This window comes from Rhopilema esculentum, chromosome 11 (genome assembly GCF_057945365.1).
Source record: "Rhopilema esculentum isolate cy_ngs chromosome 11, ASM5794536v1, whole genome shotgun sequence".
In the NCBI taxonomy this organism is placed as follows: Eukaryota; Metazoa; Cnidaria; class Scyphozoa; order Rhizostomeae; family Rhizostomatidae; genus Rhopilema; species Rhopilema esculentum.
This window is the reverse complement of record NC_142825.1, coordinates 6,449,797-6,473,854: the sequence shown is the minus strand read 5'-3', so window position 1 is coordinate 6,473,854 and position 24,058 is coordinate 6,449,797. Positions and strand designations below refer to the sequence as shown.

The following is a 24,058-nucleotide window of genomic DNA, read 5'->3' as shown; positions in this document are numbered from 1 at the left end:
TGAATACAAATGTTTGTCTATTGCATTAGTCTTTAGAGAGGCCTAGCGGTAGAGCGGATTTGCTCGCTCGAATGTCAAAAATGGGAAAAGCAATGGTTGGCTCGCCGCAAGCCGCCTCTGGAGAGTGGGATCACGAGACTGTGGAGGTCACAACGGAAGCGCAAAATAACGAACAGCAGACTGTGAGTCAAGTTATGATTTGTATTATTGTTTCTATATTCCCATTTTTACCAGCTTTTAAAAACTCATTTAGTCAGTATTTGCCATTATTTAACAGATGCTTTCAGAACGCTGGCTTTCAAGAATCTTTGGAATTCATATGATTAGTTTTTTATTTTGTGAACCTGCTCAGTTGTCCAGTTGGCTGGTAAGGAAATTTGGAAACTATCGAAAAAGTTTGATATTTTTAAATAGTTTCTTATTTGGATGAGAAAACATTGGACTCTTTACGAATTATTTATGCAGTTGCAGCTTTATGTCACTTTGGCTTAATTTTTCCCTTCAAGTTTTTCATTTCCATTTGACAATGTCCAATAGCCGTGTGTGTACATAGCGTTTTGTTCGATCTAAGACAAAAGAGGAAACGAAAAAGCATGAGAACGAGACTCAATCTGAACCCACCCCAAAACCGGTATTGAAGCCTCGACCAGAACATGCAGCCTCGAATCCAAGGAACCCAAATGATAGCTACAGCCACCCACGCACTGGATCCCATCATCACGATTCAGCAAGCTACAGTGCTTCTCCGCATCAGCAGCTGAATCAACCTCTTGCGATTTACCAAGTAAGGATCATCTATATGACTTCTTTCAATGCTACAAAGTACAACTCTGTGCTTGTTGGAAGCAAACTACAGTTGCATAGCAAACTGTAGATGTATATTTACCCAATATTGTCTCCAATTATGTTTGAACTCGTATGATGAATGTCATGTCAGCCCTATCAGTCATTGACTGCTTTGTAAGAGGCCATAAAAAAACTTCGAAAATTCAAAATTATTTTCAAATTGCAAACATGGGCTTATTTGGACTAGAACTAAATGAGATTAAAAATTACAAACAAAGGCAAACCAGCCGTGCAAAACCATTGAACTTTTTTATAATTTTGAATTTGCAGAATTTGGCACTACAAAATATTATCGATTGATATTACCTGTTCTTTGCTTGTTTTTATAAGATAACTTTCAAGTCAGTTTCTGTGCTCCTTAGACATTATGAGCGAAATTTACTTGCAAAAAGATACGTAATATACGGAGTAGGTATATACGAAGTACATACGAACCATGCTAAAAACGACTGCCAAAAATTACTTTCTGCAATAACAACTTCTGAAACGTTGCATTTTAAAGCTACTCATATTCCTTTGAATTTGGGATTCTTTTGTGTATGTTTTTAAACAAATCTTACAGATAAAGCATAGAATTGTATGCTTAGTCAAAAATCCTGGCTTTATTGAGCGTTTCATTTTTAGCAGCAGCCACACCAAATGTATGGGGTACAACCGATGCCATTTATGCAGACGATGCCTCCAATGCAGACGATGCCTCCAATGCAGACGATGCCTCCTATGCAGACGATGCCTCAAATGCAGACGATGCCAACTAGTAGTGCGCAGTCTTCTAACGATTTAAATCTATTGATTTCTGAAAGCAAAATTCACCACGGCGAAATTAAGTCAGCAGTTACTAGGGTGACCGAAAGGGTCGATGACTTGATTCACAAGGTACGATTGTTTTGAGTCTAGAAACATTCGCGTCTTTTTGTTGTTGTCGAGAGCTCTGAGAAGGCCATTCCTGAGACACAGATACTGTCATGCACTTTCGAAGATTAGCACCCTATCACCCCTTTAAAACTTTATTAAGATGCGAAAAAATTTTGTGAGAAAATTTGTGTACAAGATTCTCCTTTTTTTCTGCCGGAATTTTAATTCGAATTTACATACTTGAATATGTTATCAATTTTATTTGCAAATGATTTTTGTTTGATCATTTAAAATCAACTGCATTTGCAGAAGTGATTGCGGTGATTATCAACTGTGATCCTAAAACCACAACTGACAACAGGTTTGATGCTAAAGGTTTGAAATTATTAAATAACTTATTCATAGGTCGATCGATTAGAGAAAGTAAATTACAGGCAAGAGGTAGCTAGGCCAATGATAGCAAGTGGCAACGAAATGGAAGCATCTGTGCTCGCATCCAATATCAACAGAATATTACAGGTTTGGGTTGCAGTTATTTTGATTCAATAATCTAACTACTTTTTTATTTAGAAAAAGAAAACCTTTTAATTGCTGAATTATTTACATGTTTCAAAATAGAGATTGTTAATCAGGGCTGAAGGAATAATGAATCTTTATCTTTAATTGTACTTTTTTGCAAGATAGAAATAGAATGAATTTATATTACGATGCGAATTGTCCCCACTTGTCCTGTCCTTTTCCTCTGAATAAGATCCTATTTTAAAATACACGATTTTAGTCCATGATAAATCAGATTAGACAGAAATCGAAAAGCTCAAATAAACGAAGCTTTTTCACAATGTTTTTGTCGTCACAATGGATTTGCAAGTTTCGTTTCTCAAAACAAACTTGAAAAAATGTAAAGCTTTGATCACGAGCTTTATGTTTAGCGACTTTCAGATAGTTTTATAAGCGCCTATACAAAAAGGTTCGATTTGACGACCCCGCGTAATTAATTCGAGAATTCGCCGTAACTGAATATTTGGCGGAAAACATTAAATATATTGCAGAAAACAAGAGGTTAGTCTCAACTCTCGAAGTCCTTCCCTAAACAATTATTTGAAGCGTTACATACTACTCTCAGAATTTAATTCAGCATTTCTATGTAATTCTGATCTTAACAACGTGTTCTATGGCATTTTTAAATGAAAAACACCATCATGTTTGCGAGCTTTTTCTTTGCCACACTTGTTAAAAACATTTTTAAGTTGATTATGAATCTTTAGATTGTCACGAAGAGCCTTTTCAGAGGTTGTTGAGTAGTGGATTTTAAAATTTGTCAAGGGTAAAGTTTCTAATTACTGTTCTTTCAGGAAAATGAAAAATTGAAGAAGGAATGTACCGAAAAGACAAAGAAAATTGAGGGTTTAAACGAAAGAATTTCCGACATGTTACTGAAGAATCAGAGGTATTTTATTAGTGCCCTTTCCGTGCGGTTGCTTTTGTCTTCCAGAAAGAAAATGCCAAAATGTTTTGCTCTTTTCCTGTTTCTGTGGTGAATACGAGAGCAAAGCTTTGCCATTTTGTCTAGAAGTACTGTTGATGACAATTTTGAGCGTTGTCTCAGACTAACGCACGCTACAAGATGTTGTAATAAAAATTCATTGTTTCCATCTAAAGTCTCTTTCACTCATTGTATAACCTCGATATATTACAGCTTCCTGGAGCGTAGCAATCAACTGATGGAGGAAAGAGCTGATTCAATTAAATCTAATGCAACACATGCAATGACAAAAATCGGCACGCTGGAGCAAGAAAATGTAAGCCTTTCAAAATGATGCCGTATTGTAACTTCTTCCATTTAGTTAGAGAAGGCAAGCATGAATGACAATGGATTTGTCTGACGGGGCTCAGTGCCAAAGAAACACATATTATGTGGTAAACATATTTCTGTAATCACAAAATTTTATCAGCCTTAAAGAAATCTAACCCGATTTTCCTATGGCATTTACTAGATGTCCCTGACAACCCAAATTACGTCACTAAAAGCAGAGATATCCGGTCTTGTGGGGAGATGCGATGAAGCAAGCAACAAAGAGGACGAACTGAAGGCAAAAATACAAAGTTTGAAAGATGAAAGGGATTCTGCAAGAGAGAAACTAGAGTCTGCTAGTTCAAATGCTTCAGGTTAGCTTTTCATTTTCTTTTTCTTATATTTTTTCTTGTAATTTCTGATGAAAATTTCGTCTGTTAACAACGTGATATTATTGGAGAAGTATTATTGATCGATCTTTTTTCTAGTATTTAGATTTTTTTCAATCTAGTTTCTTTGAAACTTTTGTTACATTTTGCAGAAAATTTAGCACCTTGTTACTTTATTGAAAATGGTATTTTGTATTATTGAGAAATTTCGGTTCTTTTCATTGCATTTGAGATAATATAAATCAGTTCTTCATCGATATTTAAAATTTTATTTCGTGCATTTTGGCTGCACTTGACAGAAAAATCTGTAGATTCGTATGGTTTTTCATGTCACATCAATTTTTTTGTTTAGATCATAAAGAAGAATTGGAACAGTTAAAAAATAAATATAAAGACGAGAAACAGGAGAAAAAGAAGCTAAAAAATAAATTAGATCATTTGGATGAAGAACTTCAGGAAATGAAGCAAGAAAAAGAAAGTCTCGAAAAGGTCTGTATGCATAATGGAAATCAATTTTTTAATATATCTTGTTTTTAAAGAAATGACTCAATGATTTATTTATACTTTATTTATATGATGTTACCCAAATTGAAAAGATAGGAATATCGGTCTTAAATTTTGTTGCAAATTTTCACTGAAAAACGCTGCTCTTTGAAATAGACTTTCAAATAGATATACATGGTGAAATCTCCAATTGTATTTGATTTACGCATCATTTTAGATGATTGATTTTTCTATTTTGATTCTAACGTTTCCCTGTATCAAATTTTTAATATTTCTTTATAATCCAGGCCGTGAATGAAAGAAAGAAAAAACAGCAGTCGGATCGAAAGAAATTCGAAGAAGAGATTGAAGACCTGAAAAATTCGCACGAGGTATTAACGTTTGTATCTTATAATCTTTTAAGCTTTTATTTGATATTATTTGCTGCTTCAGATCTGAATGTTTTATGACCGATCAAAAAGAAAATTGTCACCTTGATTTTTGCTTTAAAGAAGCTTTCTATGTATCGTTAATTTTACAGGAAGAGCTGAATTCATTGAAGCAGCGTTATAAGAAAGGATCGTTAGAAAATGAAAAGGTGAGCACTCAATATCTAATATTTTTTATGCGGTTTTTCTACATATGGCGGGTTAAGTTGGCCTAACTTGAATTTTTCTGGAAATTTTTCATTGACTAACAAAAATTCAAATTCTCTAATCCACAAATTCTCAACGCAAATAAGCTAGCCAGGCTTTCTAAGCGACATATCTCGTAAGAATATGTTGTGGTTTTTCTTTTTCTCACATGACTGTGTTAGCTATCTGCTTGTCAAGAATCAAGTTAAGTATTCTATCATTAGCATCCTTTAAAAAAGGATTAAAAACACACCCTGTAGAATGTGACTGTAGATTGTGTAAAATGGTTATTGCTGGGTTAGGTTTTAGTTAGAATATTATATCTTAAACATTTGTTAGCATTTTACCATATATTCATTTTATACCACTCTTTATAGATAATTTGCCTCAATTGGCTTCTTTTTAGCTATTAGACTTTCATCTAGTACGCCAACTTCGGCAATAATTATACGCACACCTTATTATATATTCTGTATGCGCAATAAGACTTGGACAAACCCTGAACTGTTCCCCTTCTAAAGATACTAAAAACTCCTATGATTTTTTTACATGTTTAAACTTTTGTAAAATTAGTAAACTTGTCACCAGGCAAGCCGATAGTAACTACCTGTGAAGTGAGGTTACTGTTGTAAGAAGAAGAATATAAAAAAATGTTTTCATTATATCTATCGCTTGTATAGGCTTAGCAAATGTAAAGCAACACCCATGTTTAAAAGGAAAGAAAACATAATTCATCTGTACAATTCAATGTGAAACAAATATGCAGGGTGTCAGATAAAGCCGGACGTTTTCTTTGGAGAAAATATCTTTAAAGACAACAGGATTTTTGAAGAAAACAACTGTTTTATTTACAGATAGCAGCTTTGGAAGCGGAATTAGAGGCAAGGCATCAAGAGCATCTAAAAAAGGCTGTAAAGGATGTTGAAGAGAAATTAGAGGAAAAATGCCAAGAAGTTAGTGCCGATCGGGACAAACTGAGATTGGAGCATTCACACATGGCAGAAAAGGTTATTTGAACAGCATGAATTCTTTGGTGATATTTTCTAAAAGCATTAATCCACTTTAGTAGATTATTGTGGATTTCATTATCATTGCTTTGGAACCACTTAAAATATATCGCCCTTTTGGCCGTTAGGGAAAGGTGCACGTTAACACCCTGGTGGTATCGTCCTGTCGCTTACTTTGTCGTAATCTTGTTATTGTAAATGTAATCGAGTAGTTAGATGCTCTATGATGTAATAAACTTTTTATGAAAATAAGCATTCTGAATTTCTGAACACATTTTTTAAATTAGACTCAGGTTAAGAGCTCCTTCTATGATCCTGTTTGTACATTTTATTTGCTAAAACTTCCTTTATTTTTGCTTGCCACTTTTTTAAATCTAACCTCAGAACTTCATTTGCTTTGAAGCTGAGCAAGCTAACCTCACTTGAAGAAAGAAACAGTGAACTTGAAAGGCTTGTTGAAGATCTGGAAGCGGCTAAACAAGAGGTAGAGTTCAGTTTTGCACACTTGTTATTTTTAAGTCCCTCTGGAAGCAGCTCGTCATTTTAATCTTGTGTTTCGGACTAAAAATGACCTTGTATTGACTCATTATAAACATGCATATTTTTCGCAGTAATTGACGATTGCCTCAAAATTTTGCTATGTTTTTAGAACCTTCTGGCATATAATTACTTTTTTTTACTCAGTCCTTCAATAAAGCAGATAACCAAGTAGAGGATCTGAAAAGGAAGCTAAAACATCTTATGGAAGTGAGTTGAAAATAGCTTAAGAATAATATGATCGTGTTTTAGTATTATGATCGACGAATATCCGACTTTCATCGCTTCTTTATACTTTCAAGATTTGTAATACATACCTACCCTTTTACATATAATATTTATATGTTGTTCGTTTCTTTTGTATTTGGTTGTATCAATAACATTTAAACACAAATTTTCATTAAACTTTTAAAAATTCTTCAAGTAACATTCAAACATGCTGATTTGAAAATTTTTTAAGTAGATATGTATGTATATTTATTGTGTAGAACAGGATGGCTCCACGTTGCGAACCATCCTGTTCTTTACACCAAAATTGTGTACAGCTTTACCTAAATGACATATAGCACTTCATTACATACCGATTAACAGTAGCTGCGATTGCATTTACATTTATATAAATATACTGCTTATTAATCGCTACCTATCACCAATGAAGACAAATATTAAAGGGTATTTTGAAAATGTTGTTTTAAAGATCCATATTATTTTCTTGACACTTGGTGCTAAACAAAAAAGTATGTATAAAACAAATAACTATGTATAAAATATATTTAGTTTTTATATTTACCAATACCTCTAAATACAAAATATTTGAGTATGTATACTTAGAAAGAAATATTTTTTGTAAGGTGATGATCTGATTTGATTTCTTTGTTAGCAAAATGAATCTATAGAAAAAGACTCGTATGAGCGTGGATATCTTAAAGGAAAGTCTGAAATTCCATCCAAAAGCTCTGAAGATGTTGAAGATAATCAAGCGAATGTGGCAGAAGAGGTTAGAATAAGAAACTTAATTCGATGGGTTTTACTCTGTTTGTAAACAGCTGGGTAGTTGAATCATGGTTGTAGATTGACTGTCAGCAACCAAGAAACCTTCAAATTGAATCCTTTATGTTTCAAACATGGGGCCTAAGCATTTCCTGAGGTAAAACCTTTCAATTTATGGATTGTCTTAATGACTCATTTTCTTCACAACCTTTTCTTTTATTATTCTTCATATTAAACAAAGCTTTGATTTTGTATTTCTGTCTAGGATGAGTTTTTGAGAAGTTCCATAAATTCAGAAGTTCTACTTTGTCTTTAATCTTTCACCCAAACTTCCAATCAATTTCCAACCCTTCTTTCACCATGCTTTCTTGCCACTGCGGTTTGTATTTTTGTTCTTCACCCATTTCTTTATTTCGGTTTTAAATGTCAATTTTAAGAATCAAGCTGACCATTTTTCTCTAGATAGTCAACCAAGCTATTAGGAATAACGTATTTAATTTTATGATGTATTTTGAAACCTTTGCTGTTGTTTTCTAGGTAAAGAAAGTCATGAATGCGGTTTTCTTCAAGCTGAAAGGCGAATTTGAGGCTGAGGAGAATTACACGGGGAAGCGTGTCATGGCAGAAATACTGCAGACGATCAGAGTAAGTGACAACTTTAGCAACAAGACGTTAACACGTGCAATGGAATGTTAAATGTACCCAGTGTTCTCACTTTTAAGGAAATTTCCTTAAACTGAGGAAATTTTTCTACTTTTTGAAGAACTTTTTATGGATTTTCAGTTGTTAAGGAAATTTACGGAATTTGAAAATTTTGAGAATTTTTTTTATTACTCTTCTATGATAAAGGGAAATTATACATTTCTAACTAAACACAACATTGAATTAAAAGTAAAGCAAGAGATGGATATGAGTCATCAGATAGGTCTTTAAAAACTTTTTTGAGAGTTTCAGACAAAAATCTTTCAGACAAACTCTTTTTTTATCATATGCCCAAATCGACTGTACCTCAAATCGATTGTACTTTTTTGTAATATGGTACCTCTCCGTTGACACAAGGAGACTGTTTCTAACAAATAAAATTTAGAAAATAAGATAGAATGCTGGATTGCCGATAAAAGTATTTAACTTTTTAAAAACGATATGAGAGAAATTGAAAATATCAGAATTGATGAAGAAAGCACTGATCCTTGATCAGAATGATGTGCTGCTAGTGTTGATTTTACATGAAGGCTATCGGAACCATAAAGAGTTATGACGAGAAATAAGAAGTATCGATGTACTATAGTATTTATGTTTACAAGATAAAGAAAGAGCATTATTCAATGCATTTCTTTTTGTTTTTTCTTATTTTCTAAGAATTTACAACTTTTGGACGAAAAAACTTTTGAACAAACTTAGATTTCGGACAAATAAAGTTCCTGAGTGATTTGATGTAGATAACTGTATTTGACAATAAAATTTATGGTCACAGTTGTTTTAACGATATCTTTTAAAAACGGCAGATTCGTAAATCTAAAAAAATTTTCCGAAATCTGAGGAAATTTTCGTGCGAGTTTAAGGAAATTTACATGAAGCAAAATGAGAACACTGAATGTACCCTTAATTTTTATGCCTTCTTTTTGAGACCAAGCCAATGCAGTAAAACAGCTTTGTGATTGTTATGGGTCAATAGATTTTAATAGCCTGTATAGAGTGAGAATTGGTAATTGTGAGGGATTTTAATGTTTTGGCTTTACGATTTGATCTAGTTTGACTTACGTCAATTTTTTCTTCATTGATTATTTGAACTGGGTCTTTCACAAAATTGTTGTGCCTTCTTAATTTGGAATCATCTTGTATTGTCAAAAAAAACACTTTTTCTTTCGCTTATGGTTTGGTTCTATAGAAATTTCATTTTTTCACAGGACGTCACATTGAAAATGACTGAAGATAGCAAAAGTCATGATGAGGATCAAAGTGAAGAAGACGAAAGTGAAGAGGAGGAAAGTGCGGACGAAGAAAGTCAGGAAGAGAGTGAAGAGGAAGATATTGAAAAAGAAGAAAGTGAAAAAGAAAAAATTGAAAAGCCAGAACTTGAAGAGGTGGAGACTGAGAAAGAAGGTAGTGAAAAGGATGAAAGTGAGGAAGAAGATGAAGATGAGAATAACGAAGAATCTGAGACTAGGACAGCCGATGCTCATGATGATAAGAGCACCGAAAAAGGTGGTAATGAGAAGAACGATGAAGAGGAGCATATGGATTCAGACACTGAAGAAGTTGAAGAAAAAGAAGATGTGGTTCTATTAACAAGTGAAAACGAGGGAGATGCAGAGAATGTGTCACAATTGGACGAAATTGGACAGGAAAACGTCGGTGATGCGGTACAACGGGAGAGCCAGTATTCAGACGACGAAGATTTAAGTGACGAGGAGGATAATATTGATGTAACTAGTACTGAGATTGAGGAGAATGTAGAAGAAGCCGCAAAAGCTTCTGGAAATGAAGAAGATAGCGAAGAGGGAGGTCAAGACCCTGACGAAACTAAGAGTGACAATGTTGATGATACAAAAACGAACACAGATGTCGCCATGACCAGCAACCTTGAGAGTGCTGAACAGGAAAGCAAGGAAGATGCAATTGATAGTAGTTCTGGAGACAATCAAACAGAAAGTCAAATCGAGCAGCTGGAAGATAAAGTAGAAAAGCCTTCAGCTGCTGATAATGGCGCCGAAAATGAGGTTATTGAGAGAAAAGATTCCAATACAAATGAAGGAGTCAGTAGCGTGCCAAAGAAAATACCAGAATCGAGTTCAACTAGTTTGTTTGAAAATGACAATGATGATGATGATGAGGACTTCCTTACTTCAAACAAATCAAAGTCTGCTTCAAAGGTAAGGTTTATATTTACTGTACATATTTTACTATTTATGCTTTGTGTTATTTAAACTTCCTTTAAATATTAACCAATGTTGTTGTTTCATTCAGGTGTTGACATGAAAATTGTGATAGGTGATGCAATGTACCTTTTTTCTTTCTTATTTTCTTTTCACTGAATATTTGTATTGTTACTTCGCAATTTTATTAAATAATTAAAAGTTTTAAGAAGACAATACAGGTTTCAACTGTGACACTGTATGATAGATGTTGAAAAATAAAGGGGCCCTATAACTATGTCTAGTCTTCTAAGGATAATTATGAAGCCAGGGCTTTAGGCCGTTCTTTTTCGTTTCCTTTGCTCAATGGATATATTTAGTTGGGTTTAGTTACATTTAGTTATTTTTAGTTATATTCAGTTATATGTAGTTATTTTATAGTTGTATTTAGTTATGTTTAGGTTTGGTTGCATAAGAAAACTTATATTTAGGTTTACTACAAGTTCTCGGAAACAAACTTGACTGTTCTCATTTATTGGCAGCCCCTATATATTTTATTTTTTATGTTTTTTGAAGGGAGTATAATTTGCAAAACATTGCTTAACCGAATGGATTTCTCAAGGCTGTAATCTTTGTTTTAGCAGGCTTATCGACTTCTCATCAATTTAATTGATTTCACCAATTTGTTGATATCAGCTATAGGAATTTGAGTCAGTTTATGTTTTTATACAAATACAGATAGATAAGCATTCTGTCTGAAACTGGCAACTGTTTTTGTTTCAGAAACCTGGCCCTTCCGCATTCAGTAGAAGCCCTCCGCCGTTGTTTGATGATGATGATGATGACACAAACTGGATTTAGATAACACTATATGTAACTATAGAATCAGAATTCTTCGTTATATTCTCGCAAATCCACATCAAATAAGGGTATGCTCTCTTTGACCGCCGGTCTTCAAGCCAGAGAGCAAAAACTCGAAGACAGAAACAGTGACGAAACGCTCACTGTTTCTATAACAAATAATATTCGTCAATAATCTTACAAAAAGATGCCAAGATGCTGGTTCAAATCACTTGTCCTTTTTCAAGATTTATCAATCAAGAGATTGTAAAACTAAAGGAATCCTTCTTTGATGTGGATGGCTTTATTGTTATAGAAATAGATATAGAAAATTAAAATGTACGTAATTGAAATAGCCGCTGTAAAAACTGGTAATTTTCTTAGAATTCAAGGCATAATTGTACATTGATCTTATAGTTTGTTTGTAAAACTTTCTTTGAGAAGCAGATCCGATTTTTTATGTTCGTACATTTCTATTTTTGTATTTCAATCTTAAAATTGATGTCTCTTTGAGCTCCCTGTGTGACAGATGCCTACTTACGATTCAATTCATGATGCTCTAAGGCATCTTGCTGTTGTTTCTAATTCTATCTTTCGAATGAAATTGAATGCTCGCATTTAGGCTTTCGAATTATTCTCAACTCATTGGTTTAGGAGGGTTTAGGAATAAAAGACTCCTTTATTAAATCTTTCACTCAATAATGGCCCAAAATTCTTTCTTATTTCGAATTATTTTTGTGATAAAAATATCATTTTGATTTCTTCCAATTTTTGTTTCAAGTTTTGTCTCTAACCCTTTTGATAACAATTTTCTCTTAAAAGAAATACCGTAATCTTTTATTGTGAAAGTCTTTGTTCCTGGTTTCGAGCCAGCCTCGTTTCCATTCCTTGTTATGAAATGAAAACAAAATGGCGGTAGGCCACGTGAAATGAAATGATGTTTTGAAATGATGGCAATAAATCTAAAATGTGAAGGTAAGTCTGAAAACATACTTATTTGTAACATCTAGGATTGTATAATATACGTTTCGAGTGTAATTATACCGTTTTACACTGTACGATGGACAATAAACTGGATGATAGAACTAGAAGCTTCTTTCAATCAAAAGGAAATGGAAATAGTTTCCACCCTCCTGGGCTGCGTAAAATGACAACAATATAAGTGAAGCAAAAGCCTTTTATTTTATCAGGCCTCTCGGCTCGCTGAAAATAATTCAGGATAGCATATTATCAAGCTGCTTGACTGATTTCCCAAGTGCCATTTTTACGTGAGGTACGATTTGTTTAGTTGTAAAACATTGATTTTCCCCTTTCTTCTGACACTTTGGAATCTTTTTTAACCTTTCCATTAGATATCCTTTTTTTGGATTTCTATGTAAAAATAAACCCGAGTCTTATCATCTAATCATCTATGCCTTATTATATATGTCAGATGTCCTATAGTCTAGAAAGGGTGTCTGGAGCATCAAGGCTCTCCTTCTTTTACTAAGAACTTTTTCTACTCTGTGATCCTTATCACTTGCATCTAAGAGTAAAAATGATGGTCACCATTGTCCAGAGAATCAAGTTTAGTGACATGGGAGGAACCAACCCCCCCAATTAGGTTATCTACTGAATTGATGCAAATACATAATATAAAATAATCGAAATATACATAAAAAGTTTGTAAATAGATCAAATAAAATCAAGCAGTTTATAAGCAGTTTGTTCTCTTTTTATTTCATGCTCTGTTTTGTCTGTAGAAAAAGGTAAAACATGTGCATCCTTTTTCTGAATGTTGTCATCAGGATATATTCCATCAACCTCATTTTTTCTCTCTGTTTTCATTTTGATCCATTTCCAAGTAATGCTTCTTGCTCACAATGCTTTCTGCAAAAGTGATTGTTACAGCCTTCTATTTATTATAAGGCTCCATCAAGTGTATTTATTGAGAAGCCTGTTTGTTTGTCTAGGTTTCAGAAAAAAATTCCTTCCTGTTATGCTTGACCTGAAATAAAGAATTGTGTAAAATTTTGATGCTTGAAAAGCAGTATAGGGAGGTTCCTCTTCCATTAACTCTACATAAAAATTTAATCATGTCAAAAGCTCCAGCTTTAAAATTCTATAAAATTGATCTCTTGATTCTCCCGTACACTCTATCTCATTACTCTTTACATAGAATCTTCCCTTCAATAAATTCTCAAGAAAATCTCTATCAATGCTTTAAGAAACACTCTCTTGAAGTTCACTTTCTTCCTCATTACACTCTCTCTCTCAGATCTCTTTGAAAACTTCTTTCAAGATCTTACTCTCTTGATTCTCTCCCCAAATTGTCCTTATATAGTCTGTAGAACATCTCTCTGTCTCTCCAAAACATACTAAAACCTCTCATTAAATCCTATTACTCTCTCTCTCTTTCTTGAGAATCTTTCTAAGCTCCTTTTGAAAACTCACTCTTTTGCTTCTACCTCAGCTCCCTTAGAATCTTACTCTCTTGGTTCTCTTTTAACTCGCTCAATTTATTATTCTAGTAGATAATTTTCTCCAATATGTTCTCTGGAAACTCTGAAGCTCTCTTTTTTCAGAAGCTCTCTTTTTTTAACATTTTTTTCAACTATTTTTTAGAGCTTCCTTAGAATCTTTGTCTTTTGGTTCTCCTTAGACTCTCTCAATTTATTATTCTAGTAAATACTTTTCTGTGATATGTTCTCTGGAAACTCTGTGTTAATTCTTTGGAAGTCTTTTTTCAGAAGCTCTCTGAAAACTTTGTATTTATTCTTTGGAAGTCTTTTTCAGAAGCTCTCTTTTTTTACATTTTTTCGATTATTTTTTGGAGCTCCCTTAGAATCTTTCTCTTTTGGTTCTCTTTAGACTCTCTCAATTTATTATTCTAGTAAATACTTTTCTTCGATATGTTCTCTGGAAACTCTGTATTCATTCTTTGGAAGTCTTTTTTCAGAAGCTCTCTTTTTTATCCTTTTTTCGATTTTTTAGACCTCCTTAAAAATCTTGCTCCTTTGCTTCTCATTTGACTCTCTCAATTTATTCTTCTAGTAGTTGCTATTCTTCGATATGTTTCATGGAAACTTTGTATTAATTCTTTAGAAGTCTTTTTCTGAAGCTCTTTTTTTTAACATTTATTTTCGATTATTTTCTAGAGCTCCCTTAGAATCTTCCTCTCTTGGTTCTCTTTTAACTCTCTCAATTTATTATTCTATTAAATACTTTTCTTCGATATGTTCTCTGGAAAATCTGTATTAATTCTTTGGAAGTCTTTTTTCAGAAGCTATCTTTTTTATCATTTTTTTCGATTTTTTTTAGAGCTCCCTTAGAATCTTTCTCTTTTGGTTCTCTTTAGACTCTCTCAATTTATTATTCTAGTAACACTTTTCTGCGATATATATTCTGGAAACTCTGTATTAATTCTTTGGAAGTCTTTTTTCAGAAGCTCTCTTTTTTATCATTTTTTCGATTTTTTATAAAGCTTCCTTAGAATCTTTGTCTCTTGGTTCTCTTTAGACTCTCTCAATTGAATATTCAGTAAATACTTTTCTGCGATATGTTCTCTGGACAATCTGTATTAATTCTTTGGAAGTCTTTTTTCAGAAGCTCTCTTTTTTATCATTTTTTCGATTTTTTTTAGAGCTCCCTTAGAATCTTTGTCTCTTGGTTCTCTTTAGAATCTCTCAATTGAATATTCAGTAAATACTTTTCTGCGATATGTTCTCTGGAAAATCTGTATTAATTCTTTGGAAGTTTTTTTTCAGAAGCTCTCTTTTTTATCATTTTTTCGATTTTTTTAGAGCTCCCTTAGAATCTTTGTCTCTTGGTTCTCTTTAGAATCTCTCAATTGAATATTCAGTAAATACTTTTCTGCGATATGTTCTCTGGAAAATCTGTATTAATTCCTTGGAAGTTTTTTTTCAAAAGCTATCTTTTTTATCATTTTTTCGATTTTTTTTAAAACTTCCTTAGAATCTTTGTCTCTTGGTTCTCTTTAGAATCTCTCAATTGAATATTCAGTAAATACTTTTCTGCGATATGTTCTCTGGAAAATCTGTATTAATTCTTTGGAAGTCTTTTTTCAGAAGCTCTCTTTTTTATCCTTTTTTCGATTTTTTTAGACCTCCTTAAGAATCTTACTCCTTTAATTCTCATTTGACTCTCTCAATTTATTATTCTAGTAGTTGCTATTCTTCGATATGTTTCATGGAAACTTTGTATTAATACTTTGGAAGTCTTTTTACAGAATCTCTCTTTTTTTAACATCTCTATCGATTTTTTTTATAGCTCCCTTAGAATCTTCCTCTCCTGGTTCTTTTATAACTCTCTCAATTTATTATTCTAGTAAATACTTTTCTTCGTTATGTTATCTGGAAACTCTGTATTAATTCTTTGGAAGTTTTTTTTCAGAAGCTCTCTTTTTTATCATTTTTTCGATTTTTTTAGACCTCCTTAAGAATCTCGCTCCTTTGCTTCTCATTTGACTCTCTCAATTTATTATTCTAGTAGTTGCTATTCTTCGATATGTTTCATGGAAACTTTGTATTAATTCTTTAGAAGTCTTTTTCTGAAGCTCTTTTTTTAACATTTATTTTTGATTATTTTTTAGAGCTCCCTTAGAATCTTCCTCTCCTGGTTCTTTTATAACTCTCTCAATTTATTATTCTAGTAGATACTTTTCTTCAATAGGTTCTCTGGAAACTCTGTCTTAATTCTTTGGAAGTCTTTTTTCAGAAGCTCTCTTTTTTAACATTTTTATCGATTATTTTTTAGAGCTTCCTTAGAATCTTTGTCTTTTGGTTCTCTTTAGACTTTCTCAATTTATTATTCTAGTAAATACTTTTCTGTGATATGTTATCTGGAAACTCTGTATTAATTCTTTGACAGTCTTTTTTCAGAAGCTCTCTGTTTTTAACATTTTTTTCGATTCTTTTTTAGAGCTCCCTTAGAATCTTTGTATTTTGGTTCTCTTTAGACTTTCTCAATTTATTATTCTAGTAAATACTTTTCTGCGATATTTTTTCTGGATACTCTGTATTAATTTTTTGGAAATCTTTTATCAGAAGCTATCTTTTTTATCACTTTTATCGATTATTTTTTAGAGCTTCCTTAGAATCGTGCTCTCTTGGTTCTCATTTGACTCTCTCAATTTATTATTCTAGTAAATACTTTTCTGCGATATGTTCTCTGGAAACTCTGTATTAATTCTTCGGAATTCCTTTTTCAGAAGCTCTCTTTTTTATCATTTTTATCGATTTTTTTAGACCTCCTTAAGAATCTTGCTCCTTTGCTTCTCATTTGACTCTCTCAATTTATTATTCTAGTAAATACTTTTCTTCGATATTTTCTCTAGAAACTCTGTAGTAATTCTTTGGAAGTCTTTTTTCAGAAGCTCTCTTTTTTAACATTTTTTCCGATTTTTTTTATAGCTCCCTTAGAATCTTCCTCTCCTGGTTCTTTTCTAACTCTCTCAATTTATTATTCTAGTAAATACTTTTCTTCGATATGTTCTCTGGAAACTCTGTATTAATACTTTGGAAGTCTTTTTTCAGAAGCTCTCTTTTTTTAAAATTTTTATCGATTTTTTTTATAGCTCCCTTAGAATCTTCCTCTCCTGGTTCTTTTATAACTCTCTCAATTTATTATTCTAGTAAATACTTTTCTTCGTTATGTTATCTGGAAACTCTGTATTAATTCTTTGGAAGTCTTTTTTCAGAAGCTCTCTTTTTTTAACATTTTTATCGATTATTTTTTAGAGCTTCCTTAGAATCTTTGTCTTTTGGTTCTCTTTAGACTTTCTCAATTTATTATTCTAGTAAATATTTTTTTGTGATATGTTTTCTGGAAACTCTGTATTAATTCTTTGACAGTCTTTTTTCAGAAGCTCTCTGTTTTTAACATTTTTTTCGATTATTTTTTAGAGCTCCCTTAGAATCTTGCTCCTTTGCTTCTCATTTGACTCTCTCAATTTATTATTCTAGTAAATACTTTTCTGCGATATGTTCTCCGTAAACTCTGTATTAATTCTTTGGAAGTCTTTTTTCAGAAGCTCTCTTTTTTTAACATTTCTATCGATTATTTATAAGAGCTTTCTTAGAATCTTTGTCTTTTGGTTCTCTTTAGACTTTCTCAATTTATTATTCTAGTAAATACTTTTCTCTGATATGTTATCTGGAAACTCTCTATTAATTCTTTGCAAGTCTTTTTTCAGAAGCTCTCTTTTTTAACATTTTTTCCGATTTTTTTAGACCTCCTTAAGAATCTTGTTCCTTTGCTTCTCATTTGACTCTCTCAATTTATTATTCTAGTAGTTGCTATTCTTCGATATGTTATCTGGAAACTCTGTATTAATTCTTTGGAAGTTTTTTTTCAGAAGCTCTCTTTTTTATCATTTTTTCGATTTTTTTTAAAACTTCCTTAGAATCTTTGTCTCTTGGTTCTCTTTAGAATCTCTCAATTGAATATTCAGTAAATACTTTTCTGCGATATGTTCTCTGGAAAATCTGTATTAATTCTTTGGAAGTCTTTTTTCAGAAGCTCTCTTTTTTATCCTTTTTTCGATTTTTTTAGACCTCCTTAAGAATCTTACTCCTTTAATTCTCATTTGACTCTCTCAATTTATTATTCTAGTAGTTGCTATTCTTCGATATGTTTCATGGAAACTTTGTATTAATACTTTGGAAGTCTTTTTACAGAATCTCTCTTTTTTTAACATCTCTATCGATTTTTTTTATAGCTCCCTTAGAATCTTCCTCTCCTGGTTCTTTTATAACTCTCTCAATTTATTATTCTAGTAAATACTTTTCTTCGTTATGTTATCTGGAAACTCTGTATTAATTCTTTGGAAGTTTTTTTTCAGAAGCTCTCTTTTTTATCATTTTTTCGATTTTTTTAGACCTCCTTAAGAATCTTGCTCCTTTGCTTCTCATTTGACTCTCTCAATTTATTATTCTAGTAGTTGCTATTCTTCGATATGTTTCATGGAAACTTTGTATTAATTCTTTAGAAGTCTTTTTCTGAAGCTCTTTTTTTAACATTTATTTTTGATTATTTTTTAGAGCTCCCTTAGAATCTTCCTCTCCTGGTTCTTTTATAACTCTCTCAATTTATTATTCTAGTAAATACTTTTCTTCGTTATGTTATCTGGAAACTCTGTATTAATTCTTTGGAAGTTTTTTTTCAGAAGCTCTCTTTTTTATCATTTTTTCGATTTTTTTAGACCTCCTTAAGAATCTTGCTCCTTTGCTTCTCATTTGACTCTCTCAATTTATTATTCTAGTAGTTGCTATTCTTCGATATGTTTCATGGAAACTTTGTATTAATTCTTTAGAAGTCTTTTTCTGAAGCTCTTTTTTTAACATTTATTTTTGATTATTTTTTAGAGCTCCCTTAGAATCTTCCTCTCCTGGTTCTTTTATAACTCTCTCAATTTATTATTCTAGTAGATACTTTTCTTCAATAGGTTCTCTGGAAACTCTGTCTTAATTCTTTGGAAGTCTTTTTTCAGAAGCTCTCTTTTTTAACATTTTTATCGATTATTTTTTAGAGCTTCCTTAGAATCTTTGTCTTTTGGTTCTCTTTAGACTTTCTCAATTTATTATTCTAGTAAATACTTTTCTGTGATATGTTATCTGGAAACTCTGTATTAATTCTTTGACAGTCTTTTTTCAGAAGCTCTCTGTTTTTAACATTTTTTTCGATTCTTTTTTAGAGCTCCCTTAGAATCTTTGTATTTTGGTTCTCTTTAGACTTTCTCAATTTATTATTCTAGTAAATACTTTTCTGCGATATTTTTTCTGGATACTCTGTATTAATTTTTTGGAAATCTTTTATCAGAAGCTATCTTTTTTATCACTTTTATCGATTATTTTTTAGAGCTTCCTTAGAATCGTGCTCTCTTGGTTCTCATTTGACTCTCTCAATTTATTATTCTAGTAAATACTTTTCTGCGATATGTTCTCTGGAAACTCTGTATTAATTCTTCGGAATTCCTTTTTCAGAAGCTCTCTTTTTTATCATTTTTATCGATTTTTTTAGACCTCCTTAAGAATCTTGCTCCTTTGCTTCTCATTTGACTCTCTCAATTTATTATTCTAGTAAATACTTTTCTTCGATATTTTCTCTAGAAACTCTGTAGTAATTCTTTGGAAGTCTTTTTTCAGAAGCTCTCTTTTTTAACATTTTTTCCGATTTTTTTTATAGCTCCCTTAGAATCTTCCTCTCCTGGTTCTTTTCTAACTCTCTCAATTTATTATTCTAGTAAATACTTTTCTTCGATATGTTCTCTGGAAACTCTGTATTAATACTTTGGAAGTCTTTTTTCAGAAGCTCTCTTTTTTTAAAATTTTTATCGATTTTTTTTATAGCTCCCTTAGAATCTTCCTCTCCTGGTTCTTTTATAACTCTCTCAATTTATTATTCTAGTAAATACTTTTCTTCGTTATGTTATCTGGAAACTCTGTATTAATTCTTTGGAAGTCTTTTTTCAGAAGCTCTCTTTTTTTAACATTTTTATCGATTATTTTTTAGAGCTTCCTTAGAATCTTTGTCTTTTGGTTCTCTTTAGACTTTCTCAATTTATTATTCTAGTAAATATTTTTTTGTGATATGTTTTCTGGAAACTCTGTATTAATTCTTTGACAGTCTTTTTTCAGAAGCTCTCTGTTTTTAACATTTTTTTCGATTATTTTTTAGAGCTCCCTTAGAATCTTGCTCCTTTGCTTCTCATTTGACTCTCTCAATTTATTATTCTAGTAAATACTTTTCTGCGATATGTTCTCCGTAAACTCTGTATTAATTCTTTGGAAGTCTTTTTTCAGAAGCTCTCTTTTTTTAACATTTCTATCGATTATTTATAAGAGCTTTCTTAGAATCTTTGTCTTTTGGTTCTCTTTAGACTTTCTCAATTTATTATTCTAGTAAATACTTTTCTCTGATATGTTATCTGGAAACTCTCTATTAATTCTTTGCAAGTCTTTTTTCAGAAGCTCTCTTTTTTAACATTTTTTCCGATTTTTTTAGACCTCCTTAAGAATCTTGTTCCTTTGCTTCTCATTTGACTCTCTCAATTTATTATTCTAGTAGTTGCTATTCTTCGATATGTTATCTGGAAACTCTGTATTAATTCTTTGGAAGTTTTTTTTCAGAAGCTCTCTTTTTTATCATTTTTTCGATTTTTTTAAAGCTTCCTTAGAATCTTTGTCTCTTGATTCTCTTTAGACTCTCTCAATTGAATATTCAGTAAATACTTGTCTGCGATATGTTCTCTGAAAAATCTGTATTAATTCTTTGGAAGTCATTTTTCAGAAGCTCTCTTTTTTATCATTTTTTCGATTTTTTTTAGAGCTCCCTTAAAATCTTTGTCTCTTGGTTCTCTTTAGAATCTCTCAATTGAATATTCAGTAAATACTTTTCTGCGATATGTTCTCTGGAAAATCTGTATTAATTCTTTGGAAGTCTTTTTTCAGAAGCTCTCTTTTTTATCATTTTTTCGATTTTTTTTAGAGCTCCCTTAGAATCTTTGTCTCTTGGTTCTCTTTAGAATCTCTCAATTGAATATTCAGTAAATACTTTTCTGCGATATGTTCTCTGGAAAATCTGTATTAATTCTTTGGAAGTCTTTTTTCAGAAGCTATCTTTTTTATCATTTTTTCGATTTTTTTTAGAGCTCCCTTAGAATCTTTGTCTCTTGGTTCTCTTTAGAATCTCTCAATTGAATATTCAGTAAATACTTTTCTGCGATATGTTCTCTGGAAAATCTGTATTAATTCTTTGAAAGTCTTTTTTCAGAAGCTATCTTTTTTATCATTTTTTCGATTTTTTTTAAAACTTCCTTAGAATCTTTGTCTCTTGGTTCTCTTTAGAATCTCTCAATTGAATATTCAGTAAATACTTTTCTGCGATATGTTCTCTGGAAAATCTGTATTAATTCTTTGAAAGTCTTTTTTCAGAAGCTCTCTTTTTTATCATTTTTTCGATTTTTTTTAGAGCTCATTTAGAATCGTTGTCTCTTGGTTCTCTTTAGACTCCCTCAATTTATTATTCTAGTAAATACTTTTCTGTGATATTTTTTCTGGAAACTCTGTATTAATTCTTCGGAATTCCTTTTTCAGAAGCTATCTTTTTTAACATTTTTTCGATTCTTTTTAGAGCTCATTTAGAATCGTTGTCTCTTGGTTCTCTTTAGACTCCCTCAATTTATTATTCTAGTAAATACTTTTCTGTGATATTTTTTCTGGAAACTCTGTATTAATTCTTCGGAATTCCTTTTTCAGAAGCTATCTTTTTTAACATTTTTTCCGATTTTTTTTATAGTTGCCTTAGAATCTTCCTCTCCTGGTTCTTTTCTAACTCTCTCAATTTATTATTCTAGTAAATACTTTTCTTCGATATGTTCTCTGGAAACTCTATATTAATACTTTGGAAGTCTTTTTTCAGAATCTCTCTTTTTTAACCTTTTTATCGATTTTTTTTATAGCTCCCTTAGAATCTTCCTCTCCTGGTTCTTTTATAACTCTCTCAATTTATTATTCTAGTAAATACTTTTCTTCGATATGTTTTCTGGAAACTCTGTATTAATTTTTTGGAAGTCTTTTTTCAGAAGCTCTCTTTTTTATCCTTTTTTCGATTTTTTTAGACCTCCTTAAGAATCTTACTCCTTTAATTCTCATTTGACTCTCTCAATTTATTATTCTAGTAGTTGCTATTCTTCGATATGTTTCAAGGAAACTTTGTATTAATTCTTTAGAAGTCTTTTTCTGAAGCTCTTTTTTTAACATTTATTTTCGATTATTTTTTAGAGCTCCCTTAGAATCTTCCTCTCCTGGTTCTTCTATAACTCTCTCAATTTATTATTCTAGTAAATACTTTTCTTCGATATGTTTTCTGGAAACTCTGTATTAATTCTTTGGAAGTCTTTTTTCAGAAGCTCTCTTTTTTATCATTTTTTCGATTTTTTTAGACCTCCTTAAGAATCTTGCTCCTTTGCTTTTCATTTGACTCTCTCAATTTATTATTCTAGTAGTTGCTATTCTTCGATATCTTTCATGGAAACTTTGTATTAATTCTTTAGAAGTCTTTCTCTGAAGCTCTTTTTTTTAACATTTATTTTCGATTATTTTTTAGAGCTCCCTTAGAATCTTCCTCTCCTGGTTCATTTATAACTCTCTCAATTTATTATTCTAGTAAATACTTTTCTTCGATATGTTTTCTGGAAACTCTGTATTAATACTTTGGAAGTCTTTTTTCAGAAGCTCTCTTTTTTTAACATTTCTATCAATTATTTTTTAGAGCTTCCTTAGAATCTTTGTCTTTTGGTTCTCTTTAGACTTTCTCAATTTATTATTCTAGTAAATACTTTTCTGTGATATGTTATCTGGAAAATCTGTATTAATTTTTTGGAAGTCTTTTTTCAGAAGCTCTCTTTTTTAAAATTTTTTCCGATTTTTTTAGACCTCCTTAAGAATTTTGCTCCTTTGCTTCTCATTTGACTCTCTCAATTTATTATTCTAGTAAATACTTTTCTGCGATATGTTCTCTGGAAACTCTGTATTTATTCTTTGGAAGTCTTCTTTCAGAAGCTCTCTTTTTTTAACATTTCTATCGATTATTTTTTAAAACTTCCTTAGAATCTTTGTCTCTTGGTTCTCTTTAGAATCTCTCAATTGAATATTCAGTAAATACTTTTCTGCGATATGTTCTCTGGAAAATCTGTATTAATTCTTTGGAAGTCTTTTTTCAGAAGCTCTCTTTTTTATCATTTTTTCGATTTTTTTTAGAGCTCATTTAGAATCGTTGTCTCTTGGTTCTCTTTAGACTCTCTCTCAATTTATCATTCTATTAAATACTTTTCTGCGATATTTTTTCTGGATACTCTGTATTAATTTTTTAGATCTCATTTTTCAGAAGCTCTCTTTTTTATCATTTTTTCGATTCTTTTAGGCCTCCTTAAGAATCTTGCTCCTTTGCTTCTCATTTGACTCTCTCAATTTATTATTATAGTAGTTGCTATTCTTCGATATCTTTCATGGAAACTTTGTATTAATTCTTTAGAAGTCTTTCTCTGAAGCTCTTTTTTTTAACATTTATTTTCGATTATTTTTTAGAGCTCCCTTAGAATCTTCCTCTCCTGGTTCATTTATAACTCTCTCAATTTATTATTCTAGTAAATACTTTTCTTCGATATGTTCTCTGGAAACTCTGTATTAATTCTTTGGAAGTCTTTTTTCAGAAGCTCTCTGTTTTTAACATTTTTTCGATTATTTTTTAGATTTCCCTTAGAATCGTGCTCCCTTGGTTCTCATTTGACTCTCTCAATTTATTATTCTAGTAAATACTTTTCTGCGATATGTTCTCTGGAAACTCTCTATTAATTCTTTGCAAGTCTTTTTTCAGAAGCTCTCTTTTTTAACATTTTTTCCGATTTTTTTAGACCTCCTTAAGAATCTTGTTCCTTTGCTTCTCATTTGACTCTCTCAATTTATTATTCTAGTAGTTGCTATTCTTCGATATGTTTCATGGAAACTCTGTATTAATTCTTTGGAAGTCTTTTTTCAGAAGCTCTCTGTTTTTAACATTTTTTCGATTATTTTTTAGATTTCCCTTAGAATCGTGCTCCCTTGGTTCTCATTTGACTCTCTCAATTTATTATTCTAGTAAATACTTTTCTGCGATATGTTCTCTGGAAACTCTGTATTAATTCTTTGGAAGTCTTTTTTCAGAAGCTCTCTTTTTTAACATTTTTTCCGATTTTTTTAGACCTCCTTAAGAATCTTGTTCCTTTGCTTCTCATTTGACTCTCTCAATTTATTATTCTAGTAGTTGCTATTCTTCGATATGTTTCATGGAA

General features: G+C 31.5%; 1 protein-coding gene across 4 annotated transcripts in view; it reads left to right on the top strand.

Annotated features, from left to right (window-relative positions):
- LOC135693748 (uncharacterized) overlaps positions 1–24,058 on the top strand; it is a 63,587-nt gene that overhangs the window by 10,291 nt on the left and 29,238 nt on the right. Inside the window, exons 13-29 of one of the 4 annotated variants that reach the window (XM_065212308.2) lie at positions 30–182; positions 572–784; positions 1,474–1,722; positions 2,107–2,220; positions 3,054–3,148; positions 3,398–3,500; positions 3,696–3,867; positions 4,235–4,371; positions 4,674–4,757; positions 4,907–4,963; positions 5,855–6,007; positions 6,411–6,491; positions 6,692–6,754; positions 7,425–7,541; positions 8,072–8,179; positions 9,442–10,407; positions 11,173–12,204. In XM_065212308.2, coding sequence (XP_065068380.2) covers positions 30–182; positions 572–784; positions 1,474–1,722; positions 2,107–2,220; positions 3,054–3,148; positions 3,398–3,500; positions 3,696–3,867; positions 4,235–4,371; positions 4,674–4,757; positions 4,907–4,963; positions 5,855–6,007; positions 6,411–6,491; positions 6,692–6,754; positions 7,425–7,541; positions 8,072–8,179; positions 9,442–10,407; positions 11,173–11,250 — 2,943 coding nt within the window. In that variant the 3' untranslated portion in view covers positions 11,251–12,204. Of the gene's footprint in view, positions 1–29; positions 183–571; positions 785–1,470; positions 1,723–2,106; positions 2,221–3,053; positions 3,149–3,397; positions 3,501–3,695; positions 3,868–4,234; positions 4,372–4,673; positions 4,758–4,906; positions 4,964–5,854; positions 6,008–6,410; positions 6,492–6,691; positions 6,755–7,424; positions 7,542–8,071; positions 8,180–9,441; positions 10,408–10,501; positions 11,117–11,172; positions 12,205–24,058 lie in introns of those variants that run through there. The other 3 variants (XM_065212307.2, XM_089111284.1, XM_065212309.2) reach the window with 3 other exon arrangements.